Source organism: Procambarus clarkii, chromosome 66 (genome assembly GCF_040958095.1).
Source record: "Procambarus clarkii isolate CNS0578487 chromosome 66, FALCON_Pclarkii_2.0, whole genome shotgun sequence".
NCBI classification, from domain to species: Eukaryota; Metazoa; Arthropoda; class Malacostraca; order Decapoda; family Cambaridae; genus Procambarus; species Procambarus clarkii.
Window position 1 is genome coordinate 19,602,628 of NC_091215.1, and position 20,703 is coordinate 19,623,330.

Consider the following 20,703-nt stretch of genomic DNA (forward strand, 5'->3'; position numbering starts at 1 on the left):
TTGCTTTGGGTTCTAGCATGGCTTGAATTCTTTCAGGGATGAGTGGTTCACCTGGCCCCATGGTGGCCAGACCGGCCTTGGTTTCAGACGCTGCTTACACGGTGTCCACACTTGAGGGTTTTTCGATGCCTCTGCCTCTTTCAGCAGGTCGGTGCCGGTGAGGTACCTTGCTGGTTTGGTTTACTCTTCCGCACTTTGTGTCTGGTTTTTCTGACGCGGGTGTATCACCATTTAAATGGCAATCAGGTAGCTTCAATGATGGTTTAACACATGCGGTCTTCCTCTCAGCGACAGTATGAAATCTCCTGGTGGTCTTTCCACCATTTTCTTTCCCTTCATAGGGTTTTGTCTGTGTCTGTTCCTGTTGTTTTGTCCTTTCTTGGTTCTTTCAGGACCGGCATCTTATGCCGAATATTGTCCTTTCTTATCGTGCAGCGCTAGCGGAGCCGCTCTAGCTTGCGTTCAGGGTGGATGTCACGTCTACTCTGATCCACAAGCTCTCTCGTAGGTTTTTCACCTCCAGCCTGCTCTGAGCCTTCTAGGTCTTTGGACCGGGTACTCTCTTTTTCTCTCTTCTCCTCAGTTTGTGGTGGCCCCTTTGGTTCAGGATTGTTTTCTCAAGGCTTTGTTTTTGTTGGCTTTAGCCTTTTAGGGTTGCTTCGCCTCTCTGAGGGGGCCAGGTTCTGGCTCATGGCCTCTGGTAGGCACTTCAACTCGAAGGACTGATGGCACCAGACTAATATGGCACATGTCAGTTTGATAGGCTCTGGGAGCCTCCAGGGCTCACCCAGAAAATGGTGGTTCATTACATTCAAAGCTGTTTTTTTATATGCACATCTAAATTTATTTTTACACTGAGAACAAATGTCCGTATGTACCATTTCTATACATAACTACAGCTGTTTACTTAAATAATTCTGTACTGTACTAGATCATTTGTGTAGAGTAAGAGTTGGTATTAATTTGGTAGAAATGCTAAAGGGAACAACTCTTACATTGGTTTATTTTCTATAGATTAGTATAACTGACCAAGACATTAAAATTTTTTTTTTTTACTATTTTTAATAATTAAATTCTCAGTAATATAGTAATAGTTTGGTTACAGTTGTTAACTGCAGATGTTTTCCAAAAGGATTTCTCAGAACAATTGTATATGTTGGTATTTAGTGCTCAGCGTGAACTTACATTTACAGGATTTTTGCTGACATATTCAATGGACTACAAGGGGTGTTCATCTTTATTGTGACTGTCTGCAACAAGGACAATATAAAAAAGGTAAGAGAGTAATTAAGGTTCATTCAATATTTGAATGAACCTTAATTAAGGTTCATTCAAATATCAATTCATTGTCATTGAAATAAGTAAAACAGAAAATAAAATAAATAAATGCAATGGATTCTTGAATAGACCCCATCAAATAGGTTTTGCAAAACAAGGAACACAACCCCCAAGCTGCTATGGGCTCTTTGCCCTTTGTCACCCACAGGTGCATAAAAAAAAAATGAATTTTTTTTTCTTATAAACCTGTTAATTTGTGTTCCTTGGTCACGGGAAAAAAAAAATCCTAAGTGGCATATTTTGGCTGCAATAAGGTGGGGAAGTCTGGCAAAAAAAGAGGCGTTGACAGTTCAAACATTGGAAGCAGTCTGCTCCGCCCCAGTTGTCAGACAGGAGTTGCCATAAAGATATTATTACCTAATTATTTCAATGTCTCTGATTGATTTTTTCTTAGTTTTTTGCAGTAATATTATTCAATAGTGTGTAGTGTGATATATCTATATAATAAAATGTATGAATCATTGCTGTACTCAAAATTATGGTGTGCATATTATTTATTCAATTATTATGTTCATAAAACAATATACAAATACTTTTGCGGTTATTACACTATATACACAGGTTATATATACAAGTATCTGCATGTTTTGTTCACCATAACGAACCACTAAGTTGATATTGCGAGTCAAAAAAGCAACAAGGAGTGGCCAGCACACACCATTCAGCCAGCAACTCGCTGCCACTTCCTCCCTCAAAAACTCCTCATTCGCCAACATCCTCCTCCCACCATACTCCATACTGTTTTTGCTTTTATTCACTATATACATACATTATATATAAGAATCTACATGTTTTGTTCACCACAACTGTTCATCTAAGCTGGTATAGTGCACAGCAAAGAGCATAGTGGCCACCCTTACACAGCATGACAAGTCAGGAAGATGATGCCACCTCCATCACCAAAATGGCTTCTCCCAACACTTCTTTTGCTGTTATTACAATATATATACACGTTATATATAAGTATCTACATTTGTGTTTACCATAGCGAACCACTAAGCTTGTATGGTGACGGCAGACAGTAACAGGTGTTCACACACAACTGATGTTCCCTCCCTCCCTCCCTCACTGATTCAAGGTCAGACACACTAACATTTCTCCTCCAAGTATACTGTTTGTGGTTTTATTACACTATATACACACATTATATATCTACATGTTTTGTTCACCATAAATGTTCAACTAAGCTGTTATAGTGCCCAAAGGACATAGTAGCCACCCTTACACATGATGACAAGTCATGCAGATGTTGCCACCTCCCTCACCAAAATGGCTTCTCCCATCACTACTTTTGCTGTTATTACACTATTTATACACGTTATGTAACACGTTATGCTAGGTCCCCACGAGTGTACACATCCCTAGGGTTCAGCTTGAGTGTTGCTTGGTAGTTTTGGGCGCCGGTTAGCAGTACCCTGCCTGGGATTCCCTGAGCATGAGTTCCATCTCAGGACCCTGGGAAACCCCACGGGGGCACACGAGTCCAATGGATGTGGCCATGGAGTTTCCCCTCGCTTTGTGTGAATTCAAGGGTTGCTCTGTCCCCTTGTCTCAGGGTGACTTTCAATGTTTTTGCCTCCGTCACGTTGCCTATTGGGTCGGTGACACTTTCGACCTGGAGTCCTGTGAGTTATGTTGCTTGTTGGTGACTCAGTTTACCTAATCTAATGATTATCTTCTTCGGGTACAGGCAGCGCAGGCGTTGCATGTGCGCTTTAGGTTCTTGCAACGCTCTAGGTTCATTGCTCACCCAGATGCCCCGAGGCTGCCCCATTTTGCTTATAGGGACCCGGACTTGGGGGTGATGGTCGCTTCGGCCTTGGTTCAGTCCGCACCTCCTCGTCCTTCCCATGCTGTGGTTCATTCTGGTCCCCCCCCCCCTCCCCTTGCTTCCGGCCCTGAAACGTCTGAGGGTTTCGGAGTCGAGGCAGGGTTTAGATGGTCTGGAGACTCGAGCAGTCTCGGGGGATGCCCCTTCTGGTGTGGCAACAGAGGCATTCGAGTCCGATCTCCCTACTAAAGCCTCTGGGCCTGACCAGTGGAACCCCTTTCGTCTGACTTTTCTGGCTGCACCAGCCTTTTCTTTTGAGGCTGGTGCTTTGGGAGATGACGCGGCCCCGGGTCCTGCGGTGGACGATTCTGGGGCTGGGAAGGATCCTTGGGGTCCTAGCCTGGCACCCAAGGCAGACTTGGGGGTCTTGGGCCCTGTTGGACCCCGCCTGGGTTTTTCTGCCCTCTGAGCGGAGCTTACTGTTACAAGGAGTGGGATTTTCTTACCCCCCCCCTCTGCGTATGAGTTAGATTTGGTGTCTGCCCCTACCAGGGTTCGCTTCTGTGTTCCCTGGATGTGTCGGTTCCGTCTTTCCGGAGGTTTTCGACTTCCTGCATCCAACCTTCTGCGGTGTGGGCAGCCCTTGTGGCTTACCTCCTGCGCGACCCGGATTATGCCTCTGTTATGGATCCGTCTTCTTTCAGATTTGGGACGTTGTTTCCCTTCTGGGTTCGTTACGAGGTTCTGGAGTTGTTCTGGCTGGCGGTCTGTCCTGTGGTTGCTTTGGAGGCTTGGCATTCCTTCTGTCGTTCTCGTACACTTGAGTGGTGCGAGGCTTCGACGTTGGTTCAGGTTTTCCTTGGGGGGCGACCTTGAGCACTTCAATGAGTGCTTGTTTGCCCCTGCCCTTCCCCGGGATGTTGGCGTCATGCAGCTCCATGTGCAGGTTCCTTCCCTTTCGACTGCACAGGTTGCTGAGGACTTGCACGCCCGTGGCCTCTTGGCTTCGGCCTTGCGTTTCTTTTCCCTCCTGAAGCTGTCTTCGGACTGGCTTGAGGAGGATGTGGGGACACTTGGGGCTCGCTCGTCGTCTGCCTTGTTGAAACTCTTTGTGCTGATCCTGCGGGATGCGGTTTCGCTGTTTTCTGCTTCCCGGCTCGCATGTTGGCAGGCGGTGCTTGCTTCCTCCTTGGAATCTGCCTGGGTCTTGGCTCTTAGGATGTCCTCGCCTTTTTGTAATCTGCTTTTTGCGGAGTCTGCTGTGGCACAGTATTTGCAGACTGCTTTGGCTAGTTGTCGTCCTATGTCTGACTTGTTGGTTTTCTGGGAGTCCCAGGGGAGGTGGGGGAGGGTGCCTTCCCAGAAGGGTCATGCCAGGGCTCGAGATTCCTCTTGTTGAGGTAGGCCGCTGGTGCCAGTTTCAGGACCGGCCCCGCCTTCAGACCCGCCTTCGTCTGGTCGGCGCAGTGTTCGCTCTGTGCAGGGTTCGGGGTCTCGTAAGGGGCACCAGCCCTTTCGCGGTTCTCCCCATTGACAGGGCGAAGGGGGGGGGGGGAGGCTTGCACTGTTCACTCATGCCTGGTCCCACGATTTGTGGGTGTTTGGAGTCGTTTCCTTAGGCCTGAGGTGGCGTTGGGTGGCCCCTCCTCCCTCGGGGGGTTCTGGGCTGATGGCGCAGGCCTCTTCCCCTGCGCTCTGTCGAGTCGTCTTGGAGTGGGTTTGCTTGGACGACGTCCCTCAGATGGGTTTCTTGTTTATTCCCAGTACCGAAACTGGACTGTGCGGACCTGCAGTTCATTCTGGCCTTGTCCCGTCTGAACCCCTGGGTTCATTGCCCCTCCTTCCGGATGACTACACTGTCCCAAGTTCAGCTCCTGGTGGCGCCGAGTTCTTGGATGGTGTCCCTGGACCTCCGGGATGCTTATTGGCACATCCCGATTTATCCGGGGTTCAGGAGCTGGCTCAGTTTTGTTGTGGGGCATCAAGATTACCGCTTTCGTTGTCTCCCGTTCGGGTTGAACCTGGCACCTCATGTGTTCACACACCTTACCCGCGTCGTCGTGGCCCGTCTGCGTCTTTTATGTGTTTGGGTGTTGGCCTACCTCGACGACAGGCTGGTTTGGGCTCCCAGCCGGTCCTTTTGTCTGCTAGCCAAGGATTTGGTTTTTTCTCAGCTCGCCGAGTTCGGGTTCTTGGTGAACTGGAGGAAGTCCCATCTGATTCCCTCCCAGGTTCGGACCTGGCTGGGCCTTGTGTGAGACTCTCGGACCACTTCCTTGTCTCTTCTCTCCTTTGGCTGCGGTCCCGCTTGCGCTTGTTTCTGGAGGGCTCTCGGGTCACCTGGCGGTTGCTCGAGGGTTTGTGCAGGAGCCTGAACTTTGCGATGATGGTCTACCTGCCGGGGCGGGTTTGGCTTCGTCGGCTGTTCTGGATTCTTCGGGGATGTCCCTTCTGCCTCTCTCGCAATCGCTGGGTTCGGCCTTCAGGGGCCTTGCATCGGCTGCTGCATCGCTGGGTTCCTCTTCGGGTTTTTCGGGGCTCCTTGCCTTGGCGCCTGCACAAGCCCTCGCTCAATGTGTTCACGAACACGTCGTCTCATGGCTGGGGCTTTGTGACTAATGCTCACCAGGTCACTCTCATCGACTTGAGAATGGTCCAGGACGGACCGAAACGTCGTCGTCCCTTCAATTTCTAGTGTGTGGTCTGGTCTTCATGGGCCTAGTCGGGCCTGTGTCCCTTTGGGTCAGCTGTTGCCGCCGGTTGTCTCGACTTCCGGTTGAGGAGTGAACAGCGACCGCCTCCCGGGTAAGTCCCCTCTCATTTTCCTCTGTGGGTAGTTAGCTCCTGGGAGCCGAAGGGGCTCCCCCCAGAAAACCAGGGTTGATGTAATGAAACGCCATTTTCTGGGCGAGACCCGGAGGCTCTCCGGCTCCCTCCCTCCCCCGGTTGGCGGTTTTTCACATATTTTGATGTCCAGCCTCAGAACTGAAGGGTGGATGGCCGGCGCGGGGGTCTGGAGCTCCCCATTCCCCCTACCGAAGAAGGGGGAGCTGCGCAGACAGCGGTATGGCGACGTGTGACGTCATGCTCATTTGCTCATTTCTTTTTGGGGAGTTCTATCCACTTGTTCAGCTTTTTGTAGCAATTCTCACCAGAATACGGGTTTGTTTTGGGATACTTACCTTTCTGGGTGCCTGACCCGGTCGATGGCAGACATGGAATGCTTCCAACCACTTGGAGGTTTCTATAGGCCATTGCTCCCCCTTGCCTCTCTGAAGGAGCCAGGTTCTGGCTCGTGGTTCCCGGTAGGCCCACAGAACTCCATACACATGACTGATGCCAAAGTTTGACATTAGCATATCAGCCTGGATAGCTCCAGGGAGCCTCCGAGTCTCACCCAGAAAATGGCGTTTCATTACATTCAACGCTGTTTTTTTTTAATTAGGCTATATTTTAATGTTTTCATTACTCTTTATGATTTTAAATGAAAATAGTTGAGTTTGGAAACATTTTGACATTAACTTTACCTAAACATTTATAAAAACAACAAAAATATGTCCTTGACAATTGCACAAAGACGTTTTTGCCGAAAACAGGTGTGCAATGCAGTGGTTAAGGGTTAAGAGGTCAGATGCTTTTTAAATTCAATATTTTTTTACCAAATGGTGAAAAATGTAGAAAAATCAGTAAAAATGTCGTAGCTTCTGGCATCATTTTAGTGAAAATCTCATCTCTTCATGTTAGATGATAATTTTTTTCCACTCTTGTTTTGCTCACCATACTAGCTTAGTGGTTCACTATGGTGAACACAAATGACATGGGTATATACAATGTGAGTATATAGTGTAATAACAGCAACAGGAGTATGTTGGGAGGAGCTAATTTGGTGAGGGAGGTGATGAAATCGTAGCATCATCTGCTGGCTGCTGTGTGATTTCTCATGCAGTGTATGGTGGCCACTGTAAAGTTTGGACACAATACTGGCTTACTTGCATAGTTCTGGTGAATAAAACATGTAGATAGATATACATAACATGTGTAAATAGTGTAATAAAAACAATAACAGTATGGTGGGAGGAGCAATGTTGGCGAGTAAGATGATGGAGGAGTGAGGGAGACACGGGATGTTGAAGGAGTGAGGGTGTGGCAGCTGACACTCATGGAGTTCTGAGTGTGTTGATGGTGAATGTAGTGTGTGATAGTGTATAGTGTGTAAATAGATTGTATGTATGTATATATGTAATTACCTAAGTGTAGTTACAGGATGAGAGCTACGCTCGTGGTGTCCCGTCTTCCCAGCACTCTTTGTCATATAACGCTTTGAAACTACTGACAGTCTTGGCCTCCACCACCTTCTCACTTAACTTGTTCCAACCGTCTACCACTCTATTTGCGAAGGTGAATTTTCTTATATTTCTTCGGCATCTGTGTTTAGCTAGTTTAAATCTATGACCTCTTGTTCTTGAAGTTCCAGGTCTCAGGAAGTCCTCCCTGTCGATTTTATCAATTCCTGTTACTATTTTGTACGTAGTGATCATATCACCTCTTTTTCTTCTGTCTTCTAGTTTTGGCATATTTAATGCTTCTAACCTCTCCTCGTAGCTCTTGCCCTTCAGTTCTGGGAGCCACTTTGTAGCATGTCTTTGCACCTTTTCCAGTTTGTTGATGTGCTTCTTAAGATATGGGCACCAAACAACAGCTGCATATTCTAGCTTTGGTCTAACAAAAGTCATGAACAATTTCTTTAGTATATCGCCATCCATATATTTAAAAGCAATTCTGAAGTTAGAAAGCATGGCATAGGCTCCTCGCACAATATTCTTTATGTGGTCCTCAGGTGATAGTTTTCTATCTTAGAACCACCCCTAGATCTCTTTCTTTATCAGAATTCTTTAAAGATTTCTCACATAATATATAGGTTGTGTGGGGTCTATGTTCTCCTATTCCACATTCCATAACATGGCATTTATTAACATTAAATTCCATTTGCCAAGTGGCGCTCCATGTACTTATTTTGTCCAGGTCTTCTTGAAAGGCATGACAATCATCTACGTTTCTTATCCTTCCTATTATCTTAGCATCATCAGCAAACATGTTCATATAATTCTGTATACCAACTGGTAGATCATTTATGTAGACAATAAACATCACTGGTGCAAGAACTGAACCCTGTGGTACTCCACTTGTGACATTTCTCCAGTCCGATACATTGCCTCTGATCACAGCCCTCATTTTTCTATCAGTCAGAAAATTTTTCATCCGTGTGTGTGCGTGTGTGTGTGTGTAATTACCTAAGTGTAGTTACAGGATGAGAGCTATGCTCGTGGTGTCCCGTCTTCCCAGCACTCTTTGTCATATAACGCTTTGAAACTACTGACGGTCTTGGCCTCCACCACCTTCTCACTTAACTTGTTCCAACCATCTACCACTCTATTTGCGAAGGTGAATTTTCTTATATTTCTTCAGCATCTGTGTTTAGCTGTGTGTGTGTGTGTGTGTGTATATATATGTATATATATTGTGACGGTAAAGTGTTGGAGTGTTGATGTTCGGTAGGGTCAATGGCAGGGGGCAATGCCTCGTCACATTTACAGAAAAAAAAAGAAACCCTGCTTGCCTGTTTGTCTGTGGTAAGGTAATGGGAAGACACACAAAACACAAAGTATAAACAATGAAATTTTAATTACTCTAGACAACAAGATATGAACAAAGACAATCCCTTGGCTTACGTAAAATTCAAAACAAGTCAACAAACAAAACATGAAAAATTAATGGCTGTAAAATTTACTCTAAAATAAAATGAAGTGCAAAATAATAGTAATATTAATCAGGTGCTGAGAATACTGGCTTTAAGCTGCCACCTCCCTTAGTACACGACAGCCAGAGCTTTGTCTACCAGAGAGAGATGTCAACTCCAAAGAGCACAGAGATATTCTGAGGAGTACTGCGTGTGCTGGCCCAGACGTCGACTCAGGTAGTGGGCGTGAGTGCAGGTGCGGCGACACACCAGCCAATCAGGAACAGGCAGGCGGAGAATGGGTAGTTTGCTCGTTGACGGCGGGCGGGAGCCGGTGTGTCTGGTGGTGCAAGGTACGCTTTGCTTCCTGGGCAAAACGTTTGGCGATACTGGTGGACATATCTTCAATATAGTATCTTGTACTTGAATGCCGTGAATTATGTAGGGAAGAGCAGGCACAATCTCTCTTGAAAGAGATTATCGTCACAATATATATATATATATATTATATATATATATATATATATATATATATATATATATATATATATATATATATATATATATATATATATATATATATATATATATATATAACCGAAAACTCACACCCCAGAAGTGACTCGAACCCATACTCCCAGGAGCAACGCAACTGGTATGTACAAGACGCCTTAATCCACTTGACCATCACGACCGGACAAAATGAGGTGATAGCCGAAGCTATTTGAACCACCCCACCGCCGGCACTCGGATGGTAATCTTGGGCATAGCATTTTACCAAATCACCTCATTCTTTGGGGCACACGTGAGGAACACAAATGCGAACAAGCCTGAATGGTCCCCAGGACAATATGCAACTGAAAACTCACACCCCAGAAGTGACTCGAACCCATACTCCCAGGAGCAACGCAACTGGTATGTACAAGACTCCATAACCCACTTGACCATCACGACCGGACAAAATGAGGTGATAGCCGAAGCTATTTGAACCACCCCACCGCCGGCACTCGGATGGTAATCTTGGGCATAGCATTTTACCAAATCACCTCATTCTTTGGGGCACATGTGAGGAACACAAATGCGAACAAGCCTGAATGGTCCCCAGGACAATATGCAACTGAAAACTCACACCCCAGAAGTGACTCGAACCCATACTCCCAGGAGCAACGCAACTGGTATGTACAAGACGCCTTAATCCACTTGACCATCACGACCGGACAAAATGAGGTGATAGCCGAAGCTATTTGAACCACCCCACCGCCGGCACTCGGATGGTAATCTTGGGCATAGCATTTTACCAAATCACCTCATTCTTTGGGGCACACGTGAGGAACACAAATGCGAACAAGCCTGAATGGTCCCCAGGACAATATGCAACTGAAAACTCACACCCCAGAAGTGACTCGAACCCATACTCCCAGCAGCAACGCAACTGGTATGTACAAGACGCCTTAATCCACTTGACCATCACGACCGGACAAAATGAGGTGATAGCCGAAGCTATTTGAACCACCCCACCGCCGGCACTTGGATGGTAATCTTGGGCATAGCATTTTACCAAATCAACTCATTCTTTGGGGCACACGTGAGGAACACAAATGCGAACAAGCCTGAATGGTCCCCAGGACAATATGCAACAGAAAACTTACACCCCAGAAGTAACTCGAACCCATACTCCCAGGAGCAACGCAACTGGTATGTACAAGACTCCTTAACCCACTTGACCATCACGACCGGACAAAATGAGGTGATAGCCGAAGCTATTTGAACCACCCCACCGCCGGCACTCGGATGGTAATCTTGGGCATAGCATTTTACCAAATCACCTCATTCTTTGGGGCACACGTGAGGAACACAAATGCGAACAAGCCTGAATGGTCCCCAGGACAATATGCAACTGAAAACTCACACCCCAGAAGTGACTCGAACCCATACTCCCAGGAGCAACGCAACTGGTATGTACAAGACGCCTTAATCCACTTGACCATCACGACCGGACAAAATGAGGTGATAGCCGAAGCTATTTGAACCACCCCACCGCCGGCACTCGGATGGTAATCTTGGGCATAGCATTTTACCAAATCACCTCATTCTTTGGGGCACACGTGAGGAACACAAATGCGAACAAGCCTGAATGGTCCCCAGGACAATATGCAACTGAAAACTCACACCCCAGAAGTGACTCGAACCCATACTCCCAGGAGCAACGCAACTGGTATGTACAAGACGCCTTAATCCACTTGACCATCACGACCGGACAAAATGAGGTGATAGCCGAAGCTATTTGAACCACCCCACCGCCGGCACTCGGATGGTAATCTTGGGCATAGCATTTTACCAAATCACCTCACCCGAGTGCCGGCTAGAAGTGCTAGCCAGAATGCACTTCTTGGCCTACTATGCAAGGCCCGATTTGCCAAATAGGCCGAGTGATTTTCTTTTTTTTCAACAAATTGTTTTCAATTGACTTATTTGAATTATTATTATTATATTATATTAATTAACACTTTCGCACTCTCCACGAAGGTCAGTCAGCCAACCGTAAGTGTTCACGGCGTTTTGCCGCGTAAGCGTGAAAACAAAACTGTGTATACTCTTTTTACTCTCATGACCTTAGTTCTCGAGCTACGTATTTCATTTTGGTACCAACGTATTCGCAATAAAATTCTCTAGAAGAACATCAGTAAAAAAAGTCACGAAACGTATAGGGATACCAGCACCAAATAAATAACTACGAAGATGACTCGCCGTGAGCGCCCAACAGCAACAAAATGTTTTTACTCTTGGGATTGTTATCACCTCCACACTTGTTCTACAGCGTTAATTTTGGTATCAATGGACTCGCAATGAAATTCCCAACATGGTGATATGAATATAAGCGTAGAATAATGATGCGGCCCGCCCGCAAGAGTGTGGGAAGTGGTGAAATTGTTAACCGGTATCGGTGACGGGACGACGCACGGCGCTTTGAAAGTTTATACTTATTTCACTCTCATGACATTAATTTTCTATGTACGTCATTCATTTTTGTGTCAATGTGTTCGCAATAGAATGTTCTATGAGCCCATAGGTAAAAAAGATCAACAAAGCGTAAGATAGAATAGCGCCAAATATAAAACAACGCTGGAACATATCAGTGAGCGTCAAACACACACGAAATGTTTTTACTTTTGTAATGTTTGTCAAGTTTATACTTGTTGCACACAGTTATTTTTGGTTGTACATTGATCGGAATAAAATTCCCTAAACAGACATGTGCATATAATACATGATATGGGGGAAGCATTACCAGTATAAACGGCTAAAGTCACCCACCTGCAACCCGTTTGGGACATAATACCATTTGATCGAAGTGGTCCACACCTTTCATGAACTTATTGTACCATGCAGCCTAGTGGTGAGAAAGAGAGCCTCATGGCGCGCAGTTTGAAACAAACCCAAAGTAAATCGGATAAAAATTGAATTTTATACAAATATTTTAAAAGAGGACATAACTTTATGTCCACTATGCGGTAGCGTTAATAATAATAATAATAATAATAATAATAATTTTTAGTTAGGTAAAGGTACATACATAAAGAGATTTTACAAAGTTTGTTGGCTTTATAGATAGAGCTAGTACATACAATGCCTAAAGCCACTAATTACGCAAAGCGTTTCGGGCAGGAAAAAACACTAATGACTAAAGCTTAAAACTAATGGGTAAAAAGAAAAAAAATGCGTTGAGTACAAATAAAAATAGAGGTAAAAGAGGGGGGAACATTGTTGAAAAAGCAGCACAAATACAATTACAAATTATTACAGAAAATTACATTCAAACAGCGTTGATTTGAAAAACAAAAAAACAAAAAACATACATGGGTTGACAATAGAGGGGTAAGGTAGGTTACAGGGAATTTATTAGGTATAGCTTCGTTTTTAACTTAAACTGGTTGAGAGAGGTACAGTCTTTAACATGGTTGGGAAGGTCATTCCACATTCTGGGCCCCTTGATTTGTAGAGCATTTCTGGTTTGATTAAGTCGTACTCTAGGAATATCAAAACTGTATTTATTTCTGGTGTGGTGCTCATGGGTTCTGTTACAACCTTCTATGAAGCTTTTGAGATCAGGATTGGCATTATAGTTTAGCGTTTTATATATGTATAATACACATGAGAGAATGTGCAGTGACTTAATGTCTAACATATTCAGAGATTGGAGTAGGGGTACCGAGTGATGTCTGGGGCCAGAATTGGATATTGTCCTAATAGCAGCTTTGTGTTGAGTAATTAGAGGACGTAAGTGATTTTGGGTAGTAGAGCCCCAAGCACAAATACCATAGTTGAGATATGGATAGATAAGGGAGTAATAGAGAGTCACCAGGGCAGGGCGTGGTACATAATATCTGATCTTAGAAAGAATGCCCACAGTTTTTGAAACTTTTTTTGATATGTTTGATATGTTTAATGATATGTTTTATGATCTTTGATATGTCCCTGGAAATTCAGCTTGTGGTCAATGAGAATGCCAAGGAATTTGCCATCTAATTTGTTACAAATTTGGGTATTGTTTATTTTGAGATTTATTTGATTAGAGGATTTATTGCCAAACAGAATATAGAAAGTTTTGTCAATGTTAATGGTGAGTTTGTTGGCAGTTAGCCACAGATGGACTTTATTTAGCTCAGTATTTACTGTGGCATTTAGAGCAAGGGGATCAGGACTGGAGTAAATGAAGGTTAGACGAAACAGGACTCACCGGTGAGTCCGGTTAGCGCGAAAGTGTTAAGACAATAAATTATTGACTTAGTTATATTAGTTTAGGTTAGGTTAGGTTAGGTAGGGTAGGTTAGGTTCGGTCTTATATCTATGTTAGTTTTGACTCAAATTTAAAAATATGAACTCATACATAGTGAAATGGATAGCTTTATTATTTCACAAGAATTTTTTTTTTTAAATATAAATTAAGGAAAACTTGGCCTATTAGGCAAATCGGCCCTTGCACAGTAGGCCAAGAAGTGCGTTCTGGCTACTAGGTACGACATATATATATATATATATATATATATATATATATATATATATATATATATATATATATATATATATGCAATAATGATCACAAAAACACTGATCCAAGTATGCAGAATAACCCCATGTGAAAAATAGAAAATGCTTAACACGTTTTTGGCTAATTCGCCTTCATCAGAGCAAAGTAGAATGAAGATAAGAAAACATTGCTGATCAGACCTTTATATCTGCCTGGGCAGATCACCTGACCACCAAGAATAAGAGGAGGAAAGGAATTATAAGAAAGAAGGTAACTGCAGAAGGCCTATTGGCCCATACGAGGCAGCTCTTATTAATATCTCCAAGTGCCATACGTGTTAAATGATTGCTATATTGTTTTGACGTGCTATATTGAGGCTTAAATAGGGATCCAACTTGTACATACCGGGGCTCACATTAAGGCTGTTGTTACAATGTTTGATCAAAGCAGACTCGATCACGTTTCGTTCAACAAACTCCTTACTTTTAACAATACATTTTGCCCCTTTGAAGTCGATAGAATGATTACATAAACTGGAATGTAAATACAATGCACTGGAGTGCTGGGCTATACGAATAGCATATGAATGCTGTTTTAAACGCAAGGAAAGAGATTTACCTGTCTGGCCGATGTAAACACATGCACATTCATTATAAGGGATAAGAACATAAGAACATAAGAACAAAGGCAACTGCAGAAGGCCTGTTGGCCCATACGAGGCAGCTCCTATTTATAACTACCCAATCCCACTCATATACTTGTTCAACCCGCGCTTGAAACAATCGAGGGACCCCACCTCCACAATGTTACGCGACAATTGGTTCCACAAATCAACAACCCTGTTACTGAACCAGTATTTACCCAAGTCTTTCCTAAATCTAAACTTATCCAATTTATACCCATTGTTTCGTGTTCTGTCTTGTGTTGATACTTTTAATACCCTATTAATATTCCCTTTGTTATGTCCATTCACCCACTTGTAAACCTCTATCATGTCACCCCTAACTCTTCGCCTTTCCAGTGAATGCAACTTAAGCTTTGTTAATCTTTCTTCATATGAAAGATTTCTAATTTGGGGAATTAACTTAGTCATCCTACGCTGGACACGTTCAAGTGAATTTATATCCATTCTATAATATGGCGACCAAAACTGAACTGCATAATCTAAATGGGGCCTAACTAGAGCAAGATATAGCTTGAGAACCACACCAGGTGTCTTGTTACTAACGCTGCGATTAATAAATCCAAGTGTCCAATTTGCCCTATTACGAACATTTATGCATTGATCCTTTTGTTTTAAATTCTTACTAATCATAACTCCCAGATCCCTTTCGCAATCCGACTTCGCAATCTCAACACCATCTATCTCGTATCTTGTAACTATCATCATTACCTAACCTCAGAACTTTACATTTATCAGCATTAAACTGCATCTGCCAATCCTTTGACCATTTCAAAACCCTATCTAGATCAACTTGAAGTGATAGTGAGTCCTCCTCCGAATTAATTTCCCTACCGATTTTCGTATCATCGGCAAATTTGCAAATGTTGCTACTCAAACCTGAATCTAAATCATTTATATATATTATAAACAACAGAGGTCCCAGGACAGAGCCTTGAGGCACTCCACTTACAACATTTTCCCACTCTGACTTGATTCCATTTATACTAACTCTCTGTTTCCTTTGGTATAGCCATGCCCTAATCCAGCTTAATATAGCACCCCAATACCATGAGACTCTATCTTTTTAATCAGTCTTTCATGTGGCACTGTATCAAAAGCTTTGCTAAAGTCAAGGTACACAACATCACAATCCTTACCACTATCAACTGCCTCAACTATGCTAGAATAAAAAGATAACAAATTTGTTAAACATGAACGGCCATTTATAAAACCATGTTGCGACTCAATTATTAATTTATGTTTTTCAAGATGAAGACGAATTTTATTTGCTGTTATAGATTCGAGTAACTTTCCCACAATAGATGTTAGGCTAATTGGTCGATAGTTAGACGCAAGTGATCTATCTCCTCTCTTAAAAACTGGTATCACATTAGCAACTTTCCAAAACTCTGGCACTCTGCCTGACTCTATTGATTTATTAAATATGGTTGACAGTGGGTCACAAAGCTCCTCTTTGCATTCTTTAAGCACCCTGGCAAACACTTCATCCGGCCCTGGGGATTTGTTTGGTTTGAGTTTTACTATTTGTTTAAGAACATCCTCCCTGGTAACTGCTAAACTCGTCAACCTGTCCTCGTCCCCATCCACATAGACTTGTTCGGCTGAAGGCATATTGTTAAGTTCCTCTTTAGTAAATACAGATACAAAATATTTATTAAAAATACTACTCATCTCTTCATCACTATCTGTTATTTGACCAGTCTCAGTTCTTAATGGACCTATCCTTTCCCTAGTCTTAGTACGATATAACTGAAAAAACCCTTTAGGATTTGTCTTTGCTTGCCCTGCTATGCGAACTTCATAGTTTCTTTTTGCTTTCCTTATCTCTTTTTTAACATTTCTAACCAGTTGTACGAATTCCTGTTCTAAAGTGACCTCCCCATTTTTAATCCTTTTGTATCAAGCTCTCTTTTTACCTATAAGGTTCTTCAAATTCTTTGTTATCCACTTTGGGTCATTAGTTTTCGATCTATTCAATTTGTATGGTATACTACGTTCCTGTGCTTTGTTTAGAATATTCTTAAATAAGTTATATATTGAATCCACATCGAAATCCCCATTTAAGTCACCTATCGCTGGGTTCATGTCTCGCTCCAAGACCGGCCCACACCCCATACCCAAGACTTTCCAATCAATTTGACCCAAAAAATTTCTTAGGCTTTTAAAATCAGCTTTTCGAAAATCTGGCACTTTAACAGAATTTTCTCCTACTGGTCTATTCCATTCTATGCTAAATCTGATTTCTTTGTGATCACTGTTCCCTAGCTCACTCCCTATTTCGATGTCATTAATTTGTGTTTCCCTGTTAGTTAACACTAAATCTAAAATATTATTTTCCCATGTTGGTTCCTTAATGTGTTGCGTAAGAAAGCAATCATCAATTAATTCTAGAAAATCTTCTGCTTCACTATTCCCTGTTTTGTTCAACCAGTTTATTCCGCTAAAATTAAAGTCACCCATGACATAAATACTGTTAGATCTAGATGCTCAAGATATTTCATCCCATAGGTGCTTTGCTTCCATTCTGTCTAAATTTGGTGGCCTATATATAACTCCTATTATAATATTATTAGCTTTTTCGTTTAATTCTATCCAAATAGTTTCTGTGTGTGGCTCAGTTTTGATTCCCTCTTTGAGACTACATTTCAAATTGTCCCTAACATATATGGCTACTCCACCTCCTCGTCTAATATATCTATCTGTGTGAAATAGTTTAAATCCATTTATTTGATATTCAGCTAATAGTTCTCTATTTTCTACATTCATCCACGTTTCGGTAAGTGCAATAATATCTATTTTTTCTGTGCAGACAAGAGCATTTAATTCGTTAATTTTATTTCTTACACTTCTACTGTTAGTGTAATATACCCTAAGTGAATTGTTATTTTGCGGCCCTTCTCTTTCCCTGATCATTTTGCCAATTCCTTTCTCCCACAAACACATACTTTTATTACCTCCTTCCTCCAAATCAATTCCCATACCTCTATCTACTAACAGTTTAAATCCAAACAAACACCTCTAACCACTTAAATACATGGATGGCGATATACTAAAGAAATTGTTCATGACTTTTGTTAGGCCAAAGCTAGAATATGCAGCTGTTGTGTGGTGCCCATATCTTAAGAAGCACATCAACAAACTGGAAAAGGTGCAAAGACATGCTACTAAGTGGCTCCCAGAACTGAAGGGCAAGAGCTACGAGGAGAGGTTAGAAGCATTAAATATGCCAAAACTAGAAGACAGAAGAAAAAGAGGTGATATGATCACTACATACAAAATAGTAACAGAATTGATAAAATCGACAGGGAAGACTTCCTGAGACCTGGAATTTCAAGAACAAGAGGTCATAGATTTAAACTAGCTAAACACAGATGCTGAAGAAATATAAGAAAATTCACCTTCGCAAATAGAGTGGTAGACGGTTGGAACAAGTTAAGTGAGAAGGTGGTGGAGGCCAAGACCGTCAGTAGTTTCAAAGCGTTATATGACAAAGAGTGCTGGGAAGACGGGACACCACGAGCGTAGCTCTCATCCTGTAACTACACTTAGTTACAGTTACACTTAGGTAATTACTTCTTCCAACGAGTTCGCAACAGCAATAACCCCAGCTCTCGATAGATGCACCCCATCACGAGCATACATTTCATTTCTTTCATAGAAGTGTTCCCAGTTGTCTATGAACTGGATGGAATACACACAACCTGCTACAGACGAGGGCGAGTTCTTAATTAATATGGACTTAAATGTATTTTCATTTTTGAACACAAGATTAATATTAAGGTTCTTCAGGTCTGGGGCAAGATTTACTAGACCATCAGAATATGGTAATACCAACGAATTTTTCAGTTCTGGTTTAGGCTTAGTAGTCTGTTTGTAGAAAGTCCTTTTTGCTTGACCAAACGCAAGATCCAAGATCGATTTTGGGTATTTTAACTTCTTCCCAATTTCAAATATATTTGCTATTTCTTCATCAAAAAATTCCGGACTGCAAACTCTCAGTGCTCTGAGAAACATACCAGAAAAAACTGCCCGCTTGACCTGAACATGATGATTTGAATAAAAATGTACATACGAGCACACATTGGTAGGTTTCCTATACACATTGAATTTGAAACTCCTACCAATTCTATGAATCATGATGTCTAAAAAAGACAGAACACCATTCACTTCGTTCTCAATTGTGAATTTAATTGACGGAACCAGCGAATTAATTTGATTTGAGAAAATCAGTTTCGTCATGGTTATTTCGTCATGACGATATTTTAGGCCACAGGCATAAAATATCGTCAACATACCTATACCAAAGCAAATTTGAGGGTAAAATCCTGGGAAGGATATTTGTTTCAAAACATTCCATGTACAGATTGCTCAAAACAGGGGAGAGGGGATTACCCATCGCCATGCCAAATGTTTGTTTATAAAATGAATTATTAAAAATGTTTTCTTAGATGTTTTCTTATCTTCATTCTACTTTGCTCTGACAAAGGCGAATTAGCTGAAAACGCATTAAGCATTTTCTATTTTTCACATGTGGTTATTCTGCATATGCATGCATGCATATGCATATGCATATATATATATATATATATATATATATATATATATATATATATATATATATATAATGTCGTACCTAGTAGCCAGAACGCACTTCTCTGCCTACTATGCAAGGCCTGATTTGCCTAATAAGCCAAGTTTTCATGAATTAATTGTTTTTCGACTACCTAACCTAACTTTTTTGGCTACCTAACTTAACCTAACCTATAAAGATAGGTTAGGTTAGGTTAGGTAGGGTTGGTTAGGTTCGGTCATATATCTACGTTAATTTTAACTCCAATAAAAAAAAATTGACCTCATACATAATGAAATGGGTAGCTTTATCATTTCATAAGAAAAAGATTAGAGAAAATATATTAATTCATGAAAACTTGGCTTATTAGGCAAATCGGGCCTTGCATAGTAGGCCAAGAAGTGCGTTCTGGCTACTAGGTATGACATATATATATATGTATATATATATATATATATATATATATATATATATATATATATATATATATATATATATATATATATATATATATAATAATGTAAATTAGCATGATGCATGGGAAATATGTGCAACATATGTGTGTACCAACCCGTTCTCGCAAATTTAATAAGTCAATATTGACTTATTAAATATGTGCATAGGTGACATACTTAACATAATAGATACCCTTAAAAAGATTCATAGAAAACACCGACCTTACCTAACCTTGTTAGTATCTTAAGATAAGCATCTTATTGCTTCGTAATTACAATTATTACTTAACCTATACCTATTATAGGTTAGGTAATAATTGTAATTACGAAGCAATAAGATGCTTATCTTAACATACTAAGTAGGTTAGGTAAGGTCGGTGTTTTCTATGAATCTTTTTAAGGGTATCTATTATGTTAAGTATGTCACCTATGCACATATTTAATAAGTCAATATTGACTTATTAAATTTGCGAGAACGGGTTGTGTGTACACATGTGATGCACGTAACACAGTGTCTTTGGACAGTACGGATGTTCTACTGCCATAATATAGAGTACGTGTTCATTATACATAGGATTAGCACGAAAAAACAAATAAAATGTATTTGGAACTGTGTGCAAAATATGAACAAAAATATATTCGAGGCAATTCGCGCATCCTGCCCTGGGTGCCCTACTGGCCCCGGGGGCGTACGCCACAGGCGACCAGGGAATGATGACATCACGCGAGAACTTACGGACCCCATAGCAGCCAAAGTACGTACAATTTCGACTTTGTTACTATACCCATACTCAGCAAAGGGGTTTTGACACTTTCAAAACAAAAAATAATTTTTTCCAGATAATTTATTTCCTGCGCACTGGGTGGGTGTCATATTTGGAAGACGAGCAGCTGAGTGGTTAATACTGTAACGTACTTGTGTTTCTTATTTATTTTTTACTTTATTTTATTTTATTTATATATACAAGAAGGTACATTGGGTTTATGAGAGTACATACCATTGATGTTTTTTTATGAGAGTACATACCATTAATGTTTTTTTATGAGAGTACATACCATTGATGTTTTTGATGTTGAAATGGTAAAGCTAGTCTTGTAAAGCCACTAGCACGCATAGC

At 41.7% G+C, this 20,703-nt stretch overlaps 1 protein-coding gene across 10 annotated transcripts in view; it reads left to right on the top strand.

The window, feature by feature from the left end:
• LOC123769144 (probable G-protein coupled receptor Mth-like 3) overlaps positions 1 to 20,703 on the top strand; it is a 139,665-nt gene that overhangs the window by 111,763 nt on the left and 7,199 nt on the right. For 9 of the 10 annotated variants that reach the window (XR_011223842.1, XR_011223841.1, XM_069309838.1 and 6 more), the window contains one exon: positions 1,194 to 1,275. Coding sequence is in view for 8 of the 10 variants with exons in the window: in XM_069309838.1 (XP_069165939.1) it covers positions 1,194 to 1,275 (82 nt within the window). In the remaining 2 variants the exon portion in view is untranslated. Of the gene's footprint in view, positions 1 to 1,193; positions 1,276 to 17,638; positions 17,705 to 20,703 lie in introns of those variants that run through there. The other variant, XM_069309841.1, reaches the window with a different exon arrangement.